The sequence below is a fragment of the Orycteropus afer genome, unplaced genomic scaffold (assembly GCF_000298275.1).
Source record: "Orycteropus afer afer isolate SDZICR_OR568_19922 unplaced genomic scaffold, OryAfe1.0 scaffold00014, whole genome shotgun sequence".
NCBI classification, from domain to species: Eukaryota; Metazoa; Chordata; class Mammalia; order Tubulidentata; family Orycteropodidae; genus Orycteropus; species Orycteropus afer.
Genome location: NW_006921601.1, coordinates 12,290,111 through 12,315,611, shown reverse-complemented (window position 1 = coordinate 12,315,611; position 25,501 = coordinate 12,290,111). Strand labels below are relative to the sequence as shown.

At 44.5% G+C, this 25,501-nt stretch overlaps 1 protein-coding gene across 1 annotated transcript in view; it reads right to left on the bottom strand.

Annotated features, from left to right (window-relative positions):
* The window catches only part of SPON1 (spondin 1), a 444,725-nt gene that overhangs the window by 8,212 nt on the left and 411,012 nt on the right, over positions 1–25,501 (bottom strand). The window contains exons 7-11 of the mRNA XM_007955374.2: positions 15,470–15,534; positions 5,171–5,372; positions 3,388–3,528; positions 2,740–2,815; positions 1,591–1,773 (exon numbers count right to left, since the gene is read on the bottom strand). Coding sequence (XP_007953565.1) covers positions 1,591–1,773; positions 2,740–2,815; positions 3,388–3,528; positions 5,171–5,372; positions 15,470–15,534 — 667 coding nt within the window. The remainder of the gene's footprint in view (positions 1–1,590; positions 1,774–2,739; positions 2,816–3,387; positions 3,529–5,170; positions 5,373–15,469; positions 15,535–25,501) is intronic.

The window sequence follows — 25,501 nt, the reverse complement described above, 5'->3', positions numbered from 1 at the left end:
GGATCTTCCCCTTGAAACTTCCAAGAAAACGTGGTACTCCTGACACCCCAAATTTGGACTTCTAGCTTCCAGAACTATGAGACAATGAATTTCTGTTCTTATAAGCCACCTAATCGGTGGCACTTTGTTACGGCAGGCCAAATAAAGGCAATAAGGGGTCATAGACTTTTCACCTGAAGAGTGACCTGATCAGTTCTTTGCTTGCACAAGACCCCTTTAGCAGTGCAAAGGGAAGATGAGGAGAAGTGAGAGAGACTGTAGTCTAAGACAGGTGAGAGATGACAAGACCTGGACCAAAGGTTGTTTTTTTTTTTTTTTTTTAATTAAAGATAATTAAGAAAACACTAAGATAAAGTAGCAGATGTGTGCATTTGTCTTATAAAAGTGATTCTCTGCTTCCTTCTTATTCCACACCCCTACTCTATCTGCTTCTAGGTAGGGTAGCTTCTGGGGAGCACAGACCATCAGTACAAAAATCAGTCATAGCCCAACATGTTTGAGAACAGTCAGCATCCCCTGGGAGCATGAGGTGTGGTAGAGAACTCTTCTCCACAGTTAAAGACCTCAACCACACAAGCTTCAATCAGACGAACCTCCAGAAAGAGAGAATCTCCAGTGTTGACAGGCCAGTCACAGCTTTCTCCCTGCCTGTTTGTAGGAATGGCCTATGTATGGTAAGGCTCAGTCCCCTCTGAAGTGCCTTATCACTGGCAAAAACAGTTCATAAAAAAAAAAAAAAAAAAAAAAAAAAACCACTGCAAATGCAGCCAGGAGAGGTATTTAATACACCCAGGAAGATCCAGAGGGTGAATGGCCTCCTGACAGTGGGGTAAGCTTTCTTAGGTGGAAGCCTTTTCCTTCTTACCATGCACCAGCCTAGCCTCTCCATCCCCCCTCACTGCCCCGTTCACCTCAGAGATGATTAGGATCAGAGCACAGAGTGTAGATCTCTCCAGGCAGAGAGAGAGGTGGTGCCCTGGGAACTAGACCTTTGCATGCAATTAACTTAGCACATTATTGGTGCTTAACCCACCATGACGTAACTGGGGGAAACTTAAGCCTGAACTTTGTACACTGCAGATAGAGACACCAAGAATGCGCTGCAGTCGATCCAGAGATCTGGACACAAAGGAGTCTCTGACCCAGGCTGGGTGGCACATAAATGAGCACCCATGAATGGCCCAGAATTAGGGCAATGGATCTAGGTTCAATCTTGATCAACCTGTTCACCTGCTCCTTAAGAAGAGCATGGAATTAAAGCTCAGATGCACATAAAACAATTACAAATCATTTGTCATAAAATATATCTATGTGTGTTAGCTCTTCAGTATTTTATTTCACGGTGGGTGGGGGTAGTCAGTCAATCTTAAGAAGTCCTCTGAGATGATTATATGTTCTGTGTTCAGAACCCTCAAGACACTATTAGAGATGGGGTCTCCTCTAGGTAGACCCCATTGACAACTACAGTCAAAGTTCTGGTGTCGCCGGTACACATGCTGACTGATGGAACGTGAGGGGCCCACATTGTCCAGCAGAAGCCTCCCTTCCTGAGCTCTGTTAGCTACTTTCTGGTCTGGGTTGTCTCCTTACCTTCATCACTGCAGCCAGGGCCCATGCATGGCTGAAAGTCCTGGGTGTCAGGGCAGGGGACACTGAGATCCAGCTGTGCCTTCAGCATTCGCTGTCGCATCCTCTTGCCCTTGTCACAGGTGGAGGAGCTGCAGGCGGACCACGGGGACCAGTTGGAGTAGATGCATGTTTCGGGGGTGTCATCTGGAAAGAGTGTTTGGTGTGTTTTCCTTGGGAACCTTTGGCCCTCTCCCCAGGTAGACTTATTTGGGAATAAGAAATAGGTCCCTGCTGCCTGGCTGGCCTCAGTGAGCCTGGATACTCTATGGATGGAAGCAGCCATTCACTTCCCTTTAAAAATTATATTTTAGCATCCCACTAATAAGAATCTAAATAACATGAAAGATTCTCATACTCTCCTTTCACCTCAAGGCATTTCCAGACTCTCCCCTTGGCAGACATCATTCTTACACAGGTGCAGGCATAGCATAGGCAGTTCTGTAAAGCACAAGCCCTTTTTTGTGTGTTGCTGCTTCATCTTCCCAATGATCCCATACACAGGTGTCACAGGTAAAGGCAGCTGATATTCAGTGAGCTTACTATGTTCATTCTAAGAACCGTGCATGTTTTATCCTTCCTAACTCTCACCACAACTCTTTATGAAGTGCCCCATTTTACAGTTGAAGAAACCAAGGTAGAAAGGTTAGCTTCTTGCCCAAGGTCACAGAGCTAATGAGAACCTAGGTTCTCTGGCTCCAGATCCCATGAGAAAACTTTGACTCAAGCCATGGCTCTGCCAGTCACTCCTGTCAACTCTTAGCCTCACTTTCCTTGCTCTAGAAGTAGACATAGCTATGCCTGCCTGATAGGCCAGCATGACAATCAAAGCAGAGAGTGTTCTGATAACTGTGAAGCCTATTCAAATACCTTTACGGTTGAGTCATTTTAAAGGCCTGACATTGTCAAATATCACCATCACCAATTCTCTAATAATTTGTGTCTAGTCTTGGCCTTGTTTGGATTTTTCTAGAGGATCAATCTTCAGAGAAGGGATTACCACAGTGAGGGATATGACTATAAAATATAGTTCTTGAAGTATGTTAGCAAATTGCTTTCCCAAATGGTTGTGTCAACTTACGTTACCACCAGCAACAAAGGTAAACACTGTACCTTCGTCTTTTTCTTCTGGAGCCAGGTCTGCTACAATGTCATCGATATTGTCAGGTACAATATTGCATTGTTCCCCCTGTAAAAGGAATTTTACTTGGAGGGCTCACATTAGAAAAAGAATGGAATTTGTGAGAGGAAAGATGAGGGAGGATATATAATGTGATGTCCTGCCTATATATAAATTCTAAATCATGGCAGAATTCTGGGCCAATATCTGCAATCTAACTGAAAAAGAAATGCCAAGAAAGCAGTAGTGGCTACCCTGGGATGGTCAATATATGACCCATGTACCACTCATTCCTAGATCCTTACCATAGCAGACATAAGTAATTAATTATGAAAGCTAAGCTTCCCATTTCCTGACCATGATAGACATTAGTAATCCCATTAGAGAACTTATGATGAAACCTATTTGCCAATCCTGGATCAAGGCATCCAGTTGAGTACTGGGCTGCAATACTGTGTTCATTTTGCTCATTTGCATCTTATGAAATAAGTTGCATATTACAAACTCTAGAAGGCTCAGGAATTCCACATCCTGGGGTGATTTCAGCCAAGGGCATCATGATTTTGGAGAAGAAAGACGTGCAGTGTTGTTGGTACTCACGAAGGGAGGTGTCTATGCCAGGGTAAACTCTAATCCAGTACCTTCCGGGCGATTCTTTCGATGACAACTCGGGCTACTTGGGTGATAGATCCACCCTCTGGATCATAGAAAGGACTCTGAGGGTGGTCCAGACTGGTCAGGGGCCGAATTTTCTCCTGGGGGATTGTAGGCTTGTTGGGAGACTGCAGTGAGAAAAAAACAAGGAACACAGATACACAGAGAGAAATTAAAACTTTTTTTTTTTTTTAAACTACAAAGTAATTTGATTGTTATATGGATCAGAACAAAAATTTTGATAGGAAATCAACAAGAAAAATAACTACTATTTATATTTATGGAATTTTATTCCTGCCAAAGGAGCCCTGGTTGTGCAGTGGATAAAGGGCTCAATTGCTGACCGAAAGGTTTGAGGTTCAAATCTATCAGCCACTCTATGGGAGAAAGATATGGCAGTCTGCTTTGGTAAAGACTGCAGCCTTGGAAATCTTATGGGGCAATTCTACTCTGTCCTATAGGATTGCTGTGAGTTGGAATTGCCTTGATGGCAGCGGGTTTGGGTTTTTATTCATGCCATGTGCTGTGCTTGGAAAGTTATATATCTATCATTTCAAATTCTTCCACGTACAAGGTAGGACTGTAGCCAGATGAAGAAGCCAAGGTTCTGAGAGGTTATCCCAGCTAATAAATGTCTGAGTTACACCAAACCAAATAAATACACTGCCATCGAGTTGGATCCGACTCAGCAACTCCTCCTTGGGTTTTCGAGGTGGTATCACTATGGAAGTAGATTGCCCAACCTTCCTTCCAAGGAGTGGCTGGTGGGTTTGAACTGCCAGCCTTCTGGTTAGCACTCAAATAGGGGCCAGCAATTTTTTTTTCTGTAAAAGGCCAGCTAGTAAATATCTTAGGTTTGGGGGCCCACACAGTGTCTACTGCAGCTGTTCACCCCAGCCGTTACAGTATGGAGCAGCCATAGACAGAATGGAATCAAATGAGTGTGGCTGGAACCCAAAACTTTATTTACAGAAACAAGTGTTGGGCCAGATTTGGCCCACAGACCACAGTTTGCCGACCCTCGTACCAGATTGTTCTCCCACTGTTTTGCTGATAGCTGCAGATTTTGTGCAGTTAGTGTGCTGATCGTATCTGAGAAATATTGACATTGATAATAAAGTCCAAACTCCTTAGCTTGGCTTCCTAGGCCTTTGGAACCTGGCCACAGCCTTACCGCTCCTCACCTTCCTGATGTTCCCCACGCACTTTCTATTTTTCATTTATTTACTTATTTGCCTCCATGCCTTTCGCATGCTGTTCTCTTGCTTACCTGCAAGTTTTTTTTTAGCCGATTCTCTCTCCACGCTTTCTCAAGCGTCTGCACGGACACGTTTCTGAGCCTGAGTTATATTGTACGTAAGTGTGTGCTTTTCATTTTCAACTTTCAGTTTTTTAAAAAATATTTTTCTTCTTACAAAGAAAAGTGGCAATAGCCAAGTGGAAACCTACTTATTCTTCAACTCCAACTTTGTTCTCTTGAAAGGTAAGTGTCTTAGTGATTTACTATTTTGATCCACTTCCCTTTAAATGTTTACCATCTACTCGTAGTGATTCCTTCCAAGGAGATGGCTTCAGTGTATCTCCAGGTGCTTGCTCTCCTGCAGTGAGGAGTAGATGCTGGCCTCCCCTACCAGACTGGCAGTTCATTTAGGGAAGAGCCTGCCTCAGATTCATCTCTGTATCCATGGCAACCAGAACAAGACTGGGTACAGAGGAGGTGCTCAAGGAGCTGTGCCCCTCACCCCTCCAGGCGCACACACACACACACACCTCATAAGTCACCCCGCTGTCGGTGCCGGCATCCCAGGGAATCAGGTCTTGCACCACCTTCTGGACCCAGCCGCATTCCTTGGTGCACAGATCCTCTGCTGACAAGCCCACGTTCCAGTCGGGACTGGGGCCCATCATTGTCAGGAAGGACATTAAGTGGCGTGTCCTGTCCACTGAAAATTCAGCCGAGGGCGCTGCTCTCCTGGAAACCAAACACAGAGCCCATTGTATTAGGGGTTGTAGGGCTCACCCTCTGAGGGATATATGGCCAGAACATGGTGAAAGGGTGAGAGGGACCGTGAGTAGGGGGATTCTTGGTCTTCACTGAGCCTTCCTTTGGCCCCTACTGATTGATATACATTCTGCTCTTCCCTTGAGCCCCACCCATCGGACATACATGAGAGAAGCATATGGTTACTCACTACTGCCCTATCCAATTTTATTGTATCCACAGCATTTATTATGATTTTGTATTTCCTTGCTGATTTATTTGTTTAGCTGTTTATTGACTGTCTTTAGGTACTAACCCAAGGTGGGAGGTTCAAATCCACCAAGCGGTGCCTTGGAAGAAATGTCTGGCAATCTACTTCTAAAACATCAGCCATTAGAAACCCTATGGAGCACAGCTCTACTGTGACTCCCATGGGGTCACCATGAACTGGAATGGACCAGAGGAGATGTTCAGGACATGTTTTTGAATAAAAGAATGAACAAACACTCTGTGCTATGTGTGTCCCCAGCTGTATTAGATGTGAGATGAACTTTACAACTAAAAACTGCTTAACATCATCCTATGCCTTTTCTTACACATTCTTATTTAATCCTCACAACAGACTTGGGGTATGGATTATTGAGGAACGGAGGCTGAGGGAAAGTATGTTACTTGTGCAAAGTCACAAAGTTAAATGGCAGCCCTGAGACCGTAACTCAAGTCAATAATAATTCAAGGTCAGGGTTCTTCCTATCATCAATCTCTAAATCCTTCCCTCTGCCCTTTTTCCTCTCTATGTTGTACGGTTCAAGGGGGTGGCTTCCCAGCCTGCTGCCTCCACTGCCCCCAGGAGGCTGTCAGTAGCGAGGCCCAGCCCTGCTACCAGCTCACTGGTCGACTCACAGCTGGTTCCCTGACTACTGCTCCGGTCCAAGCAGGGATCAGCTATGGAGCCAGAGAGCTGGCAGTCCTTAGCTGCTCAAGCCCACAGCTACAACAGGCAGTTCGACCTCTATCTCCTCCTGCTGCTTAGACTCATTCAGCATCTACTTGGTGCCAGAGCCATAGTATTTAATTTCCCCCATGATAATCCTGTTGTTGTTGTTATGTGCTGTCGAGTCAGACCCGACTCATAGTGACCCCTCCTTGGGTTTCCGAGGCGAAATCACTACAGGTTAGAATTATTATCCTGTTTTATAAAGAGGAATCTGAAGCTTGTGGAGGTTAATTAACTTAAAGACACAGCTAGGAGGAGGTAGAGCTGAGCTTTGAAGACAATTTAGCCTGTGTCCCAGGCTGCTAACAGCGGGGAATCCATGACCAGGGACCAACTTGGCTGTTCAGTCCAGCCGGCAGCTGGTCCACTTCAGCTGTTTGGGAGTCCCCGTGCCCTCTGTTGGGACCAGCTGCTCCTGGCTGCCTTCACCTGTCCCCAGGAAGTGATGGCTTTGGAACTCTTTGGGGGCTGTGGCACTGACCTTTCTGATGCTGGGTGTGCAGTCTGACACCATCCCTTATAGCTGCATGTCCTTGGGGACATGAATCTTTCTGGGACTCAGTGTCCACATCTATAAAATGGGGATGACATACACTTACCTGGTACAGATTGAATTGTGTCCCCCCAAACAGGTGTTGAAATCCTAACCCCCATACTGTGGATGTAATCCCATTTGGGATTCGGTTTTCTCTGTTAGCGTTGTAAACTTGATCATTTCTGAGTGATATGAAAAGTAACAGAGATACAGACACAAGTAGGCCCAGATGGGGGAAGATTGTCAAAGAATCAAGTGATACTAGGGCTACCAAAGCTGAAAGACCCAAGGATCTCCCCCCAGGGCCAACAGACAGAGCCTTGCCTAGATCCGGTGCCCTGAATTCAGACTTTTACCCTCTTGAGTGAGAAAATACATTTCTGTTCTTTATAGACACCCCCTTGTGTATTTCTGTTACAGCAGCACTTGATAATGATGGCAGTGCCCCAAAGGGTTACTGTATTAAATAAGATAATTTGCATGCAATACTAAGGCCAGTGCCTGATCTGTTGTTGTTGTTGTTGTTGTTGTTGAGGGAAGCACCGTTGGGCCATATGGAGATCAGAAATGAAAAGGGGAGAGGAGTGAGGCCATCCTGTTGTTGTTGTTATGTGCCATCGAGTCAGCCCTGACTCATAGCGACCCCTCCTTGGGTTTCCGAGGCAGTATCACTACGGAAGTAGGATTGCCCAACCTTCCTTCCGAGGAGTGGCTGGTGGGTTTGAACCCCCAGCCTTCTCGTTAGCAGTCAAGTGCCTTAGCCACTATGCTACCAGAGCTCCAGAGTAGACCACATTTCAGCCTGAGACCAGACCAGGCCCTGGTATAAGAGCAGAAGAGGGGGAAATAGCCTTGGCTTTGTCCCAGCAGGTCTGCAAGGACCTGGCTACAGCCTCCCTCTACAGCCTTCCCCTCCTGCCCCCCTCTGCCCTAGGGGCTCCCTCTGGCCTGGCTGGGTCAGCCTAGGTGCAGCTCCAAGCAGCTGCTAGGAAAGCTTTTCCTCCGTGGTTTGCAGTGTGATCCTTGGACCAGCAGCATGGGCATCACTTGTTGATGCTGAGAACTTGTTAGAGATGCAAATCACTGGGCCCCACTTTGGCTTTACTGAATCAGAAACCCTGGGGGTAGGATGCAGCAGTCTGTTTTAACAATCCCTCCAGGTGATTCTTATGTACATCCAGTCTGAGAATCATTGGTATACCTGTCTTTCAAGCCTCAGGTCACGTGTAACCTTGTCTCCAGGAGCCTTTCTGCCGCCCTGGATTGAGGCGGGTGCTCTTGGTCTATATTTCTGCACACTCTGCAGGTCCCTGTAGCTGAACCCTATGATTATAATCACTTCCTCACTCATCTCCCCAACCAGACTCGAAGCTCCTTGAGGGCAGGACCTCTGTGTTCCGTAAGTTCCAGCTGCATCCCTAGTACCTAGGTGTCCAGTGGGCTGTCTGAATAGACGAGTGTATGATGACCTGAGCTTCACTGCTTCCTAGCTCTAGCTCTTAGACAACCAACCACCTTCTTAGAGTCCCAGTTTCTTTACCTTTGGGAAGGTGGTATTATATACATATCAGTGTTGCTGTGAAGATCAGCCAAGCCACTTTATTAGGAAGCCTCTTTAACTTGCTTCAGTGCTACAGTTACAAAGTCTGCTATTTAGTTAGGCACCAATCAGGGGATTTAAAAAAAGATTTGATTTTTGTTGTTGAAGATATATACAGCAGAACATACACCAACTCACAGTTTTCTCCAAGTCCAACTCAGGGACACGAATTGTTCCTTCAGTTGTGCAGCCTCCTCCTTCTCACCTGCCTTTTCCCCAACTGTTTCTCCTCTGTTACCATAAACTCACTGCTCCCTAAGCTTCCTATCTGATCTTCGGAGTTGTTGTCAATTTGACCCCTCACGGATAGATCTTTCAAAGAGCGTAATGCTCAACGCAGGCATTCTTTACCAATTTAGTTAAACTATTGTTTAGTTTTACAGAAGACTTTAGGGGATATTTTTGGTTTAAGGTTTAAGGTTCAAATCAGGATTTCATTTCCTTTTTCCATGTGTGAATTTTCTGGGACATGAACGGTGGTTTCAGCAGCTTCTTTTAAAGACCTGGTTTCCACGTGGGATGCAGCCTGGGAAGCTCTGGTATTGCTCACCTTGGGTTTCACAGGACATGGTTTGGCACCTGCCTTGCAGTAACTTTCAGACAAAGAGCACTGGCACTTGAGTGGGGCTGCTTCTGCCCCAGCCATCCACTGCTCTGCCCCCGTCTGGGGGACGGGGTCCAGCAATCTCTTGGGAGGCAGGCATCCTCTTCCATTACCATAGAAACCAACCATTCCACTTACTACCTTTTATCTCCCAAGCATGTAGTTTTGGGTCAGGTTCCTCCTTCATATCCTACACCTTATGGTTGACACTATTCACCATGACAACTTACGGGCACAAAAACCAGCCTAGGGAGCCAGCACTGTAGGCATCAAACAAACCCCCACCACACACTGCGTCCTTAGCTCAGTCCCAGGGATGGAGGTAGCCCTCTGAAGGTCTTGTGTGTTTGACAGGTCTTACTGAAAATCGTTGTCAGCAAATGCATTTGGGCCAAATCTGTCTTTGGCCAAATCTGTAGCCTGAGTCAAGTCCCCTCCAGACCCTAGTAATTGTTTCAAGGGGCAGGAAGTTTGGGCAACTAATTCTTACCCCACACGCCTGACCATATGTCGGGTAATCTGATGGTAAATTTGAATGTATAAGAGCCTGAGAACAATTTTCAAGCATCTTCAGCTACATTCTGCTTTCTCTTACTTTTGACAGGACAATTCCTCCCTCAACCCCAACTTAGCACTTCCAGGAGGAAGCCTTTCCAGCCCTCTGTCCACATTTATTAGGACCCCTCTTCCACCTTTCCATAGCATGCCAAACTCATTCTCTCGTTGGAGTTTCTTGTATAATTTCTGTCTTCTACATTGAATTCCAGTAGGGCAGGGACTATTTTGTATTGTTTACAGCTGTATCCATCCCAACGCCTGGCTTAGAGCTTGGGTTCTCCTCGAGTATTTGTGAAACAAATGAACTAATCTAGGAAATGAACATGGAGCTCTTGGACTTCTTCTGACCTTCAACATTTAATTAAAAAAATCCCTCGTGGCATTTATTACTTCTATAATAGAAATGATTTTTAAAATAATGAAGTGGATAATATATGTAAGTTTTTCTTAGGGCAGGCTAAATATGATTGAAGTTCTTTAATTCACTGAAACCTCAATAAAAATTCTTGTTCATGCTTTTTTGTATGTCACGCTATTTGGTTAATTTGGTTTCATCTTTCTAGCTAAGATTTAAACTAGTACTGATTTGCAAACAAAGACAGTTGATCTAGACTTCCCCTGTATTACACACTGCACCCACTGCCATTGAGTTGATTCTGACTCATAGCAACCTCTGTTGGGTTTCCAAGGCTGTAACTCTTTATAGAAGTAGATTGCCTCATCTTCCTGCTGTGGAACAGCTAGTGGGTTTGAACCATTGACCTTCTAGTTAGCAGCCAAATGCCTTACCCACTGTGCCACTAGAGCACCTTTCCCCTATATTAGTATATATCATAAAGCTAGATGATCAAATAATGTGATGTTTGGACAAAAATAGAAGTATAGATCAGTGGCACAAAGTGGAAACACCAAAACTATAAATAAGTATTTATATAGGTGTTCTCAAATTAGAAGCTAGAGTGGCCAGACTTCATCTCTCATACTTTGATCATATGATCAAGGAGCATTCTAGCTGTACTTCCTCCAAAACAGATTGGTTTGTCTTTCTAGCAGTCTATGGTACATTCAATATTCTTTGCCAACACCACAACTCAAATGCATTAATTTGTGTGTTTTTTTTTTTTTTAATTCATTGTCAAGCTCTTCCATGCATATGAGGCTATTGAAAATACCATGACTTGGGTCAAGCACACTGTACGTAGTCTTCAAAGTGACATTTTCACTCTTCAACACTTTAAAGAGGTCTTTTGCAGCAGATTTGCACAATGCAATATGTCATTTGACTTCTTGTCTACTGCTTCCATGGGCATTGATTGTGGATCCAAGTAAAATGAAATCCTGGCCGACTTCAATATTTTCTCCATTTGCTTATTGGTCCAGTTGTGAGGATTTTTGTTTTATGTTGAGGTGTAATCTGTACTGAAGGACATAGTTTTTGATCTTCCTCAGTAAGTGCTTCAAGACATCTCACTTTCAGCAAGCAAAGTTGCTGTCACAGGTTGTTAATGCTCTTCCTCCAATCTTGATGCCACATTTCTTCTTCATATAGCCCAGCTTCATGGATTATTTGCTTAGCATACAGACTAAGTGTGGTGAAAGTGTACAACACTGACACACACCTTTCTTGATTTGAAACCATTAAGTATCCTCTTGTTCTGTTTGAATGACACCTCTTAGTCTATGTACAGATTCTTCATGAGCACAAGTAAATGTTCTGGAGTTTCCATTCTTCACCGTGTCATCCATAATTTGTTATGATCCACGCAGCTGACTGCCTTTTCATAGTCAATAAAACACAGGTAAACATCTTTGCTTTTTCAGCCCAGATCCATCTGACATCAGCTATGATATCCCTTATTCCACATCCTCTTCTGAATCCACCTTTATTTCTGGCAGTTCCCTGTCAGTATGCTGCTGTGTCCATTTTTGTAATATCTTCAGCAAAATTTCACTTGTGCGTGGTATTTTTGCTATTGTTTCATAATTTCCACATTCAGTTGGATCACCTTTCTTTGGAATGGGCATAAATATGGATCTCTTCCAGGGAGCTGGCCAGGGAGCTGTCTTCCAAATTTCTTGGCATAAATGAGTAAGTGCCTCCAATGCTGTGTCCATTTGTTGAACCTCAGTGGTTATTCCATCAGTTCCTGGAGCCTTGTTTTTCACCAATTCCTTCAGTGCAGCTTGGACTTCTTCTCTTGGTACCATCAGTTCTTGATCATATGCTACCTCCTGAAATGGTTGAATGTGACAGGGACCTTTGCCTCACCTCTTTGCAAGTTACTGTATCTGAAAAATAGAATCATAATTATACCTACCCAAAGGCTTTTTGTAAGGAATTGCATATCATCATGACTTTCACATAATAAGCACCTGTTGTTGTTGTGTTTTGCCATCAAGTCGGATCCGACTCATAGTGACCCCTCCTTGGGTTTCCAAGGCGGTATCATTATGGAAGTAGATTGACCAACCTTCCTTCCAAGGAGTGGCTGGCGGGTTTGAACCTCCAGCCTTCTGGTTAGCAGTCAAATGCCTTAGACACTATGCCACCAGAACTCCTAATAAGCACCTGATAAATGTTAATTTCTTTCTCATTCAACTTTTCCGATAAATGTTAATTTCTTTCTCATTCAACTTTTCCGAACAAAATTTCTAAAAACACCAGAAAGAAGAGAGGCAACTCAGGATTTTCATGCTCCTTCAAGAGACTTCCACTCGCCATCTAAGTTACAGATCCACAGTAGTGAGACCCAATGAATTTCGTAAACCACTTACATACACTTTCTGTCCATCATCATGTACCTGAACAATCCCCAACAAAGAACATTTGAACGTGCAGAAACTCGATCATGCCACTAGGGGGCACCCGATCCATTCACTAGATTGAAGTCTCGAGTAGGAGGGTAAGAGTTGAGTGAGGTTCCTACAGCCTTACAGCCTTAGGAAAACTACGTTCATAACCCTGGCATCTAGGATTCCGGGTCCTTCTGTCTGCTGAGATCTGCTGCCTGCTTCTCAAGTTCGAGGCCAATCTTCTTTTACAATCTTGATGACGCTTGATGGATGTCCACAGGCGGCAGAAAGGGCCCAGAAACTTCCCAGCCCTGATTTAAGAGAAAGATGCCTCTGGCTTCCCGGGGAACTTCGGTTTTGGGTGAGAGTGGCCTTTCCTCCACCTGCCCCTCACCTGCCTCGCAAACAGGGACCATTGTCTAATGTTAATTAAACAGAGGTGCTGGGAGTAATTACGGGAACTGCTGTCATTGAAAGAAAGGGAATAAAAATTGTTTTTAAAAGCAGTGATTCTTAGAATTCAGAATAAATTGGAGGAACTGGGGGATGGAAATCCAGAATCGATTTGCAGGAAACCTGGACATTTTCTCCTTCGCTGGAGGAACAAGTGAAGGATGTGGATTTTGTTCAGAATCTGTCTTTCCTGTCTCCACCTGCACTCTGGGCTGTCGGAGCCACAGCCTGATTTATTGAGCTAAACAAGTCAGCAGCTAATTTGTTCATTCATGGCTGTCCTTTGAGAAGTGGTCCTGCGGATAAAGATGAAGATCATTGAAAAACAAGTCAGTTTCGACGGGCAGGACCTCGCAAAGTAGGTCACCCTGGCTTTCCACTGGGCTGAGGGAGGCTGGAATGCCATTAACCTCAATCGAGCAGGCTCCGTGAGGCAGGACCGTTTCTGCAGAACAAAACTTGGCTGCATGGAGGCTTCCTAATTTGACTTCCTAATGAGATTTGGAAGAGGAAAGGAGAGTCTAGGGTATGGGAAAATCAAAGGAAAATTCCTTTCCCTTAACAAGCTGGTAGCACCAAGGGAAGACGGGCTTGGGTGTTTGGGAGGTCTGGGTATTTGCCGTCAATTAATTCTGGTCTGAGCTCTCAGGATGAGTGAAGGGTGGGAAGGCATCCCAAAATATTTCTTTTCCAATTTTCTTCAGAAAGTCTCTCCTATCGTGAAAAAGAAAATAAATACACTCCTTTTACCCCTTCCTCTATCCTCAAATTGTACCCTTGGACTCCATATCCTCACTTCCTGCTCATAGTCACCCACTTACCCATCACTCTACAGAAATGATTCTCAGTAAGGTCCCTGATGACCTTCATGTCTATAAAAACCCTAAGAGCATCTGTAGCAGTTCTCCTCGATCTCTCAGCTGTATTGGACAGAGCTGACCACTCTGTCCTTGACATCATACTTTTTTCACCAGTCTCTTTGCTGCCCCTTTTCTTTCGGCTTGGTGGGCAAGTCCTCCTCAGCATTAAAGGTTGGAGCTGCTCACAACTCAGTCTTAAGCCCTCCACTCATATTCTTTCTCCCTCTGTCCATGACCTTGGCATTTATTATCTCCCATTCATTGATGGGGAGCTCTGGTAGCACAGTGCCTAAGGCACTTGACTACTAACCAGAAGGCTGGCGGTTCAAACCCACCAGCCACTCCTTGGAAGGAAGGTTGGGCAATCTACTTCTGTAGTGATACTGCCTTGGCAACCCAAGGAGGGGTTGCTATAAGTCGGGTCCGACTCGATGGCACACAACAACAACAACAACAATTCATTGATAACTCCAATGTTCTGTCTCAGCCTAGAATTCCCCTGAGTTTCAGAGCTATAAGCCAATTATGTATTTGACAACTTCAACTGGGTGTCTCGAAGGAATTTCCAATTTTATCTAGAACTGGACTCATGATCATTCCCATCAAACTTCATCTAATGCTCCTAGTTTCATGGTTGGTTCTGCTAATTATGTCAGCCAGACACCTGGGAAGCATGACCCCATGGTCTTCTTCACCCTTCTTATCCAACCTGTAGGTTTTAATTTGTAAATATCTCTTGGATTTCTGTACCTCTCTTTACCTCACATTTCCACCATCCTAGTCCCCACGATCCTAGTTTTGACTATTAATTCCCCCTGGATCTCTGCAATAGCCTCTTCAGGAATCTTGCCTCATCTACTCTTATCTCTTTCATGATGGAGTCAGAACGGTGGTGTTTTATTTTTCAACAATCATGTCATCCAGGGCAGAAGCCAGACAATTTGGTGTGATCACATTGTCAATTTCATGCTGATCAGAAGTCTGATCAGCAGATAGATATGTCTTGATGGATTTAAGAAATGGGAAAATGAATGGTTACTTAATCTTGATTTAGTGAAGAGTGTAGGCATTAGAGTCAGCTGGATATGCATTGGAATTCTACTTCTATCCTTTATAGAAAAGACGATGAATTTGGACTTGTCATACAACCTCTGAGTCTCACCTTCATCACCTGTAAAGTAGGGGCCACAAACTCTATCTCATGTGGATTAAATGAGATAATGAACAGGTTTTGGTAACCATTGGCATACCTTTGGTCACCAAAGGTCAGGGGAGCGTGAACTCTCCAAGGAACAGAGTAGACAGAAAGATGGGGACTGAGACCAAAACCCCAGCTAAATCTCGCTTTCCATGAATTGTCTTGCTTAAAGTGAGTGCCCCTGTGTGCTTGGAGGGCAAATGTATGTTAAGTCTGTTGCTCAGAGCTTGAGATTGAGCACATAACAGTTAATCATTAGGTCTGAGTCAGATCCTCTGTCTTAAAAAACATCAGGGAAGTGGGTCAGGGGGAACAGACCTAGCCGGTGTTCCTGAGAAGATATGGCTATATGTGAGATGCCACTTCACCTGCCTGTTCCCCCAGTGATGTCACTGACTTTAATGACTGGTATGTTGTGGCCAATCAGTGGGTGGCTCCCAGTGCAAGGCTAGGACAGGGTAGGCAGGGCCAGGGACTGTTTATTACTTACACATTAAGAGGTTGCCAGGCTGGCCACTGGGCTTTGGCTTTGATGACAGTGAGGACCTCATCACTCTGCAAAAAAGACCACAGACATTTAGTGAGGATGGTGGGCTATGGGAATAAGAAGGCTTTGACATGTGACATTTTGAGCATTACCTCATGCTCCCTCCAGCTATGGCGGCTAACCCTGCTGGCTGAGCCATGGAACCCTGAATTGGAGCTCTTCTGCTTGGGTGTAGAGAGGCACACTGGAACCTCAGAGATACCAGGAGCTAAGGCTGAGTATCCAGGGTGCCTGGATAGTGGTGGGCCCACTGAGCCACAGCTTGGTTTCCGGTTTAGCTCATCCGTTCCCCACTGGACTCAGAGCCTTAACCTGGACTCCATCTTGATTGGCTAGGCATCCATATCCTATCCAGCTAGGAGGGTTGAGTCATGTGCTCTGTGTCCAGGCACTGAGGGCTCCAGATCAGGCTATTCAGCAGGAGCTGCAGTGCAGCTAACACCTGACCCTGAGGACTGTCACCTTACAGCCTCTCCTGCTGTTGAGACCAAGGCTCTGGATCAGACTCTCTTAGATGAGGAGGCCAGAGTGAAGCCTGGTGCCCCACACCCCTTCCATCACTCATTTAATTCTGCTCTGTTTTGCTTTGGACAGTGTGTGTAGAGTGGCATTAAAACACAGACACATAAAATAGCTTTTAGAGGAAGAATTTGATAACATTTTGAGGGAAAATATTAAGGGCTCATAATGGGGGGAAGTTGGTCTTGCTTACCGGTACTTTGAGTTTTGGTTGGACTTTTACTTTGAATTACATATTGAGAGTGAGGGATAGCATACTCTTTTCAAGGCAGGAGGCCTCTGCAGGTCCAAACTTGGCTGTGCTTGAGGGCCTTCCCCAGAGTAAAGTCAGCTGGTCCTAGATGTCCCCTTCCCTTGATTGGGGCCTGGCAGTGCTCAGATATCATGGTCCATTAGGGACAGAAAAACCCAGAATGTCACCAGCTGGGGAGGGAAGCAATTTAATGCCAATGGAACAGATCACAGAGTTCTAGGAGGGCAGAGGCTTGCTGGGCTGGGTTCACTGCTATGCCCCAGCATTCAGAGTAGTGCCTGGCAGTATACTAGGTGATAAAACAGTGAACTTTCCTTGGTTGGGTACCTTGCCCAGATAATCCCACAGCCCTGAGGAAACTGAAAGAAGGGAGATGAGCGATGTCTCCCAGGCTTGTCTGAAGATTAGAAAAAGCCTTCTGGTCTGGAGCACTTTGTCGTCTGCAGCCCAGGTGAGAGGACAGTGGGCGGTGGACCTTAGAGAGGTAGGGAGCATCAGCCAGATTCCAGCTTGGCACTGGGGTTATAGAAATGGTCCAGGGTGGGATGGTGGACAGGAGATAGGCCTAAGGGACAAGCTGTCAGAGGCAACCCACCAGGAAAGCTTCAGTCTTATCCTGAGCTCATGCTTCCCTGTGGGACCCCCTCTTTTGGTCAGAGGGAAAAATCTTTGAATGCACAGAACTCCCACATTCACACGTCTGCAGGGAAAGTAAGTCCCAACCCAGTGGTTTACATTTCCCATGGGAGATTGGTTTATTTATTTAAATGTTTCTCTCACTCACTTCTAATAATTATGTGTTGAATAACTAAGAGAAGCTGTTACCGTGAAGTCACACATATGACATGACCTATCTTTTCTGGGATAGCCTCCCATGGCCAAACCAGGAGATCCAACCAGGAGATCAAAGTAGGTCTCCCATGACTTGATTTTCCCATAGTTGTTTCTGATGGTCTATGTTTCACATTAAACTCTGCATCCTACCCCAGAACCCTGCTTCTCTTCCAGTGAGCCCCGACTTGGTTAAAGGCATATCTATCTGCTGCTGAACCAGATGCAGAGGGTCACCAAGTGGTCCTCATCTCCCACTTGCCTCACATCAGTTAGGTACCAAGACCTACTGCATTCACTTCCTTAATATCTCTTGAGTCCTTCCTCAGTCTCTTCATTGATCACCTCTCTCCAGTATCTTCTTGTTCTCCCTGTAATGCATCCTTCATACTGCTGCAAATCTGACCGTATCCATGCCCTGCCTTAGCCCTCCAATGGCCCCCCACAACTTCTGTGATAATTTCTTCATTCCTTAGTTTTGCTTACATAGACTCGACGATCTGACTCTGGTTTCCATTTTTTCTTTGATTGTCAATTCCAGCACGTTGTTCTTGTTGTTAGGGGCTGTCAAGTTGGCTCCAACTCATAGCAACCTTGTGTACAACCGAATGAAATACTATCTGGTCCTGTGCCAGCCTCACAATCCTTGCTACACCTGAGCCCATCACTGCAGCCACTGTGTCAATCCATCTTGTTGAGGGCCTTCCCCTTTTTCATTGACTCTCTACTTTACTAAGCATGATGTCCTTCGGCAGGGAATGGCTCCTTCTGACAACATGGCCAAAGCAGGTGAGACGAAGTGCTCCATAAATATTTGCAATTACTCTTATTCTTATTCACATTCAGGCCAGGCTGGTACTCAAACCAATTTGCACTACTTGGGTACAGAGAGCAGAGCACAAGGTGATGTCTACAGACAAGTAAAGGCTCAGGAGAGCTTCCTCTCATTACACAGCAAAGCTCTGAATCTCAGGGAATATATAACTGGGGGTTTGTGTGGCTACATGAGCCTCAGATGGGGCCACAAGGGCACAGGCCATGTCACATTCTGAAGAACAAAGGACTTAAACACAGAGCATGCAATCCATACTTAAGACTTCAATGATAAGCTGTTTTAACATGTCTCTAAGGCCCAGAAAGGAACTTTCAAGAATCCTTCGAGCCTTTTTACATCTCTCACAGGATCCCTTCACAAAGCATTTCAGGGCATTCAGAGTTTATGACTCATTTGGATGATGTTAGCACTTTTCCAATGATATGCCAATAAAGATAAAAAGCCCAAATGAAACCACAGATCACTCATCTTCATAGGCGGGAGTTCTTTGGTTTTGCTTTAGGCAAACACATCATGAAGAGGTTATGGCCATAACTCATACCTCATAGCTACTACCTCCAAATGGGAAGAGCTAAGCCCCAAACAGGCCATGGGCTGAGGTCAGATCTGGAGCAGGGAAAGGGCGCATGTGGAGTGGAAAGAGACCTGGAACAGGTTGGAATCAGAAATCATAACCAGTATCAACAGATGTCAAGTATGAGCAGAGCAGAGCGTAAGAATGAGTCTGTTGGGCTGAAGTAGGAGATGATGTCTGAACCAACCTGTGCCTTATCCCAGACTGACCCTCCCATGCACTCCAGAGCTAGCACTCAACAAGGAGGAACTCTGGGCATCTCAACCAGGCCCACGGCAAAAGGCCAGAGTCGGCCACCTCCTCTCTTAGCTTGCCTCTTACCTCTTCCTCTGTTCTGGTACCTTTCTGGCTCTAGACCTTTTGACTTCATCTCCCACTCCTGAACCACAAGCTATGCCCTTCTCCTAAGGCTTTGCTCTTGGTAGCATTGAGGCTGAGCTCCTCCCCCCTATAATGTCCTGCCCCAAACCTGCAGCCTTGGTGTCCACCCACCCAACCTGACTGATGCTCCTACCATGCCCCTTCCCCCTGGAAGGGAAATGAGATGCAATGTATGATCAGACAAGTAGAAATACTACAGCTACTATTTATTTGCCATTTTTATATGCCAGACACCTTGATAATCATTTGATAATTATAGTATAATATATAATACATTTTATTAATCCTTACAACAAATCTACAAGGTAAGTATATATATTTTAATCTTAGGAAGCACATTTATTTCACCATATTAGTTATGTAGTCAGGGGAAGACCTGTGTTTTAAACTTCAGTCTGACTCTAGACATCACAGTTATCACCCTGGTAAGATGTAGACTAGAAGCGTAAGCTGGGGTCTCCACTGGCCTCAAGCCAAGACTTAGCTTGATCTAAATATGACGGCTGCACTAGGAAGATTATAAGGCAGCGTTCATAATACTGTTACAGATAATACCGTCCTATTTTGTTGTTTGTTGTTATATGCCGTTGAGTCAGACCCGACTCATAACGACCCGACTCATAACGATCCCTCCTTGGGTTTCTGAGGCAGTATCACTACGGAAGTAGATTGAATACTGTCCTAGGAGTTGTTTTTTTTTTTTTTAAATTTTTATTATGATTTGGGGAACTCTGGTAGCATAGTACCTAAGGCACTTGACTGCTAACCAGAAGGCTGGCAGTTCAAACCCACCAGCCACTTCTCGGAAGGAAAGTTGGGCAATCTGTTTCCATAGTGATACTGCCTTGGAAATCCAAGGAGGGGTCGCTATGAGTCAGGTCTGACTCCATGGCACATAACAACAACAACAATTGTGATTTGGGTGAAAGTTTACACAGCAAATTCACTTTCCATACAGCAGCTCACATACACTTTGTCTCATGACATTGACTGCAATTTCCCACAATGCAACAGCTCCCTTCCCAGTTCCTCCCCATAGTAACCTCTTCCCTGTGTCCTTCCCTCCCATGCACTCCTGCCCCTCGAACTGTATCCTTGTGCATACACAGCCCTTCTATTCTTCCATGACTGATCTCTCCAAGGAATGTATCTACCTAATGTAAATGTTTAGTTCATAGCCTGTCTTTTGTTTGGATGGAAGCCAAAGGAGTGGATTCAATTCCAGACCTCAAGGGTGCTAGGGGCCATAGTCTCAGTGGTTCTATCAGGCTCTAACAGACCAGAAAACTTGGTCCTTTTTTTTTTTCTTTTTATAATGATTTTGAGTTTTGTTCCACATCATTCTCCCACTCTGTGCAGTATCCCCTACATAGATCCCCCTCCGGGTGGTTGACAGTGGTAGCCAGGTTCCATCTAGTTCTTCTGGTCTCATAGTCGTATAGGCTGAGGATCGCATGGCATACTAGTCATTTGGACTAATTGTTTCCACATGTCTTTGATTTTGTCCTAGGAAGTGGTTTGATGGAGGGAAAGGAAAATCACAGGGTAGTAGAGCTACAGGCGGTGTCAGATTATTCAATAAGCAAGGTAACCGTGGACTTACTTGTACTTACTTACTAATCCATCGTGAACAATTTCACAGTTTTTTTTCCATCACATTGAAGATACTGCTTCTAGGTACGACTGACATCTATGTCTATCCCAGCCCCACAGCACCTTCCTACAGAATCAAAGTCTCTTTTCAAATTTACAATCCCTGCCAGAGATGGAGTACTCAGTAAGCAAGATAAGCACAGGTTTACTTGTGCTACTTAGTAACCTGTAATGAACAGATTACATATTTTTGTGTTTTTTACCACATCAAAGGTGTGGGGAGACCCATGTGAAACTGTTCACTACAGACTTGTAAGTAGGTGTAAGTCAGCCTGTGCTGAACTTGCTTATTGTATAATCCATCCCTGGCTGCGCAGAAATTGCTTGCTTCTGAAGAGGGGAAAAGCTGATGGCACTAAATCCTCACACAGCAATGCACACACAGGGCCCTACCCCTTATCGTCCATTTCCCCATTTATAAGCTTCTCTTATGAGAACCTTTGGGAATAGCTATCATGATCCCCATTTAAAAAAATATTAATTTTATTTTTGCTGAAAATATACACGGCAGATCAACACTTTCTGCGTGTGCAGTTCAATGGCACTGGTTACATTTGTCACGTTGTGTCACCATTCCATTATTTCTCCCCACACTGCTTTACCATCATGGACTTGGACTCACTGCCCCATAAACTACTCATCTATGCGCCAGAGTTACTGTTGCCGATTTGAGCTGATATAGTTAAATCTTTAAGAGAATGCCATACTTAAGGCACACATTCTTTTAAACTGTTGTTTAGTTTGAAGATGCCTTCAGGGAATAGTTTCCGTTCAAGATTCAAAAATTTTCTCAGGGCAGCAGATTTGAGGGTTGTCCATCTATAATAAGTCCAGTAACTATTTTGCAGATGATAAAACTGAGACTTAGAAAAGTCAAGTGACTGTTCAAGGGCATTCAGGGACTATGATTTCAGTATCGGTGTGCCTGACTCCAGATCTTAGGCTCTTCCACTCTCCCTGACTGTTCCTTCTCCCCACCCTCCATTTGTCCATTTTTTCAGCAAGAGCAAGGCTGACCCTGGTGGTTTTCTCAAGGAGCCCTTGCTTTGAACACAGGCTGCTGGGTTCCCTCAGGGGGGGCTGTGCCTGCTGCCATCTTCCATAAAGACCTCGGTGAGCACCATTTGTCCCCATTAGTTGCTTCTGCCCTTCCCCAGAATTCTCACTTACTACCAACAAAAATTTCAGTCCTGATGGCTTCCACCTCTGAAGGGAAGTTTTTTATCCCTAGTGACAACCAGCAGGAAACGAGCCATTTTATGAGGTGATAATGTGGCCATAAGCATCTTTAAAATTAATTGTGCCAGACGATAGCCTCCCATCATTTCAACGGTCTCTGGGTTTATTCAGGTCATAAATAAAAACAGACAGCTTACATTTGATGGTGCTTTATAGTTTGCACATGATCTCATGTGGTCTGCACTGTAGCCTTCTGAGGTAGACGGGCTGTGATCCCCATTTTTCAGGTGAGGTAACAGATTCACTCTCCACTGAAACTATGCTTGTCAAGGTCACTGATGACCTCTCCATTGTCAAAGCCAATGGTCAGGGCCCAGCTATCAGCTTCCATTACCTCTCAACAACATTTGACACAGCTGATCACTGGCTGTTCCTTGAAACACTTACTACCTGGCTCTGGGACAGGATGTCTTCTTATTTCTTCCCACTTCATTGCCCATTCCTTCTCAGTCTCCTTGATTAACCCACTCCTCTAAACACTGAAGTGTCCTGGGTTCAAGTCCTTTGTTGTCTTGTCTGTTACATCCATACTCCTTTGGTGGTTTCATTTAATCCCATGGCTTTACATACCAACTACACACTTATGAGGAATTCTTGGGTGGTGCAAATGGTTAAGCAGTGGAGTACAAACTGAAAGGTTGGCTGTTCAAGTCTATCCAGAGGCACTTCCGAGGAAAGTCCTGGTGATCTATTTCTGAAAGATCCTAGCCATTGAAAACCTTATGGAGTGCCATTCTACTCTGAAACACATGAGATTGACATGAGTTGGAATTAACTCAATAGTAACTCTGTGAATTTTCACCCTTATCAGAATAAAAAAAAAAAAAATTAAAAAAAAATTCTAAAATTAAAAAAAAAAAAAAAAATCTCACGAAAAACAAACTCACTGCTGTGGAGTCAATTCTGACTCATAGTGATGCCTCCTTAGGTTTCCGAGGAGGTATCACTACAGGAGTAGATTGCTCCACCTTCCTTCCGAGGAGTGGCTGATGGGTTTGAACTGCCAGCCTTCTGGTTAGCAGTCAAATGCCTTAGACAGTATGCCACCAGAGCACCCATTGTTGACATTGTTGAAATTTCAATCTTCAACCCTTCAACCTCAACCTCAACCTCAACCTTGCCTCTAAACTCGAGAGCTATATATCTAACTCCTAACATTTTCATTTGGATGTGTAATTAGCATCTCAATCTTAACATTTGTGAAAACAAACTCCTGATCTTCCCCAAACTGGCCTTCCTCATCCTTCCCATCTCATTAAATGGCAATGGCATGCTTCCTGTTGCTCAGATAAAATATTGTGAAGTCATCCTTGATTCCACCTTCTCTCATACCTCACATGTCATCCATCAGCAGATTCTGCTCACTCTACTTTCCAAATGGAAGCATGATCCTATCACTTTCTATCACCTGCCCTGACCCATCCTTGCATAAGCTCCCATTACCACTCACCTAGATTCTTCCAATAGCTTCCTAACTTGTCTCCTTGCTTTCCTCTTTACCCTCCTCTAGTCTTCACACAGCAGCCGTATCATTATTTCTAGGTCAAAATTCACCAATGGCTTCACAATTCACAGCAAATGGGGGCCTTATAATGGCCCCAGGCCCTTCATTATTTGCCTTCCCTCCCCTCACTAACTTCATCTCTCATCATTACTCTTCCCCTCTTCACTTTGCTTCAGGCATCCCGGACTTCTTACATGCACCCCCCCCCCCGCCCCCCGCTGTTCCATGCCTGGAATGCGTCTCTGTCAGATATCAGAGCACACACTGCTTTACTTCTCCTAGGTCTTTGTTCACATGTCATCTTGTCAGTGAGGCCTTTGCTGACCTCATTATTAAAATGGAAGTCCCCTTGCCCAGCCGCCTCCTCAACTTAGCATGCTCCTTTCCCCATGTATTTTGCTTATTTACTTTTTTAAAAACAAATTTGGAATCCAGCATATATATATTTGTGATTTGGGTGAAAATTTACAGAGCAAATTCACTTTCCATACAGCAGTTCACATACACTTTGTCTCATGACATTGACTACAATTTACCAGAATGCAACAGCTCCCCTCCCACTTCCTCCTGATAGTTACCTCTTCCCTGTGCCCATCCCTTCATGCATTCCTGCCCCCTGAGCTGTCTTCCTGTGCATAAACAGCCTTTCTTTCGCCCATGATTGTTCTCTCCAAGGAGTATATCTACCTAGTGTAAATGTTCACCTCATATGCCTCTCTTTTGTTTGGCTGAAAGCCACAGGTGTGGATTCAATTCCAGACCTGAAGGGCAGCTAGGGGTCATAGTCTCAGTGGTTCCATCAGGCTCTATCAGACCAGCAAACCTGGTCCCCCCACCTCTTTTTTTTTTCCCAGATGATTTTGAGTTTTGTTCCACATTGTTCTCCCTCTCTATTCAGGATCTCCTACATAGATCTCCCTTTGAGTGGTTGATAGTGGTAGTTCTTCTGGTCTTATAGTCATATAGGCTGTGGATCACATGGTGTATCAGTCTCTAGGACTAATTGTTTCCATGAATCTTTGGTTTTCTTCATTCTTCTTTGTTCTGGATGAGGAGAGACCCATTGCATCTAGATGTGTGCTTGCAAGCTTTTGAGATCCCAGTTGCTACCCGCCAAAGTAGGAGGTGGAACAATGTTTTGTGTAGTATATTATGCCAATTGAGCTTGATGTTCCCTGTGACAATGGTCCCAAGTCCATAGGTTCAATTACTCAGGCCCTCTGGGTAGCTGGCTGTCACCAAGAAGTGACTATAAACTTGTCTCTTGTCAGCTCTATTATACACCAGGGAATTCTTACAGATCATACAAATATACTTATAGGACCATTGTCTGCCAACCCTATACATGGTCTTGGGTACACTCCCCACTTCATAGACATACCTACTAGTTTAGCCTGTCCACCCATCTATCCACCTGTATACCCACGTTTGCCTTCACTGACAATGCAGTATTGTACATGCAAAAGGGTTCATCTTTACTGTCTGTACCTCCCATGTACCTCTCTATGTCTTCCTCTTCCTCAATGCCACCATGTTGATCACTCACATTTCGTACATTGCCCTTCTCTTCACCCAAATCAATACATATCTCTACGTATCTAACAGTGTTCCCTACCCTCCCTTCCCACCCCTGGTAACCAACAGAGGAAACTTCCCTCTATTGATAAACCTTTCCTTGACTCTTACAGTAACAGATTAATACAATATTTGTCCTTCTGTGATTGACTTATTTCACTCAGCATAATGTCCTCCAAGTTTATCCACATTATGCAGTGTTTTGAAGATTCTACATTATTCTTTAGCATTGCTAAGTATTCCATTATGTGTATGTACCATAGTTTGTTTAGCCATTCCTCAGTTGATGAACACCTAGGTTGTTTCCATCTTTTGGCTATTGTAAATAGTGCTGCGGTGAACATGGGTGTGCATATGTCTGTTCTTGTCATAGTTCTCACTTCTTTAGGATATATACCTACTAATGGAATGGCTGCATTAAATGGTACTTCTAATTCTAACTTTCTAAGGAATTGGCATACTATTTCCACTGTGGTTGTACCATTTTACAGTCCTACCAGCAGTATAGCAGAGTCCCAATCTCTCCACATCCTTGCCAGCATTTGTTTTTTTGTGTCTTGTTGAACTTTTCTAATAGTGCTGGAGCAAGGTGGTATCTCATTGTTGTTTTG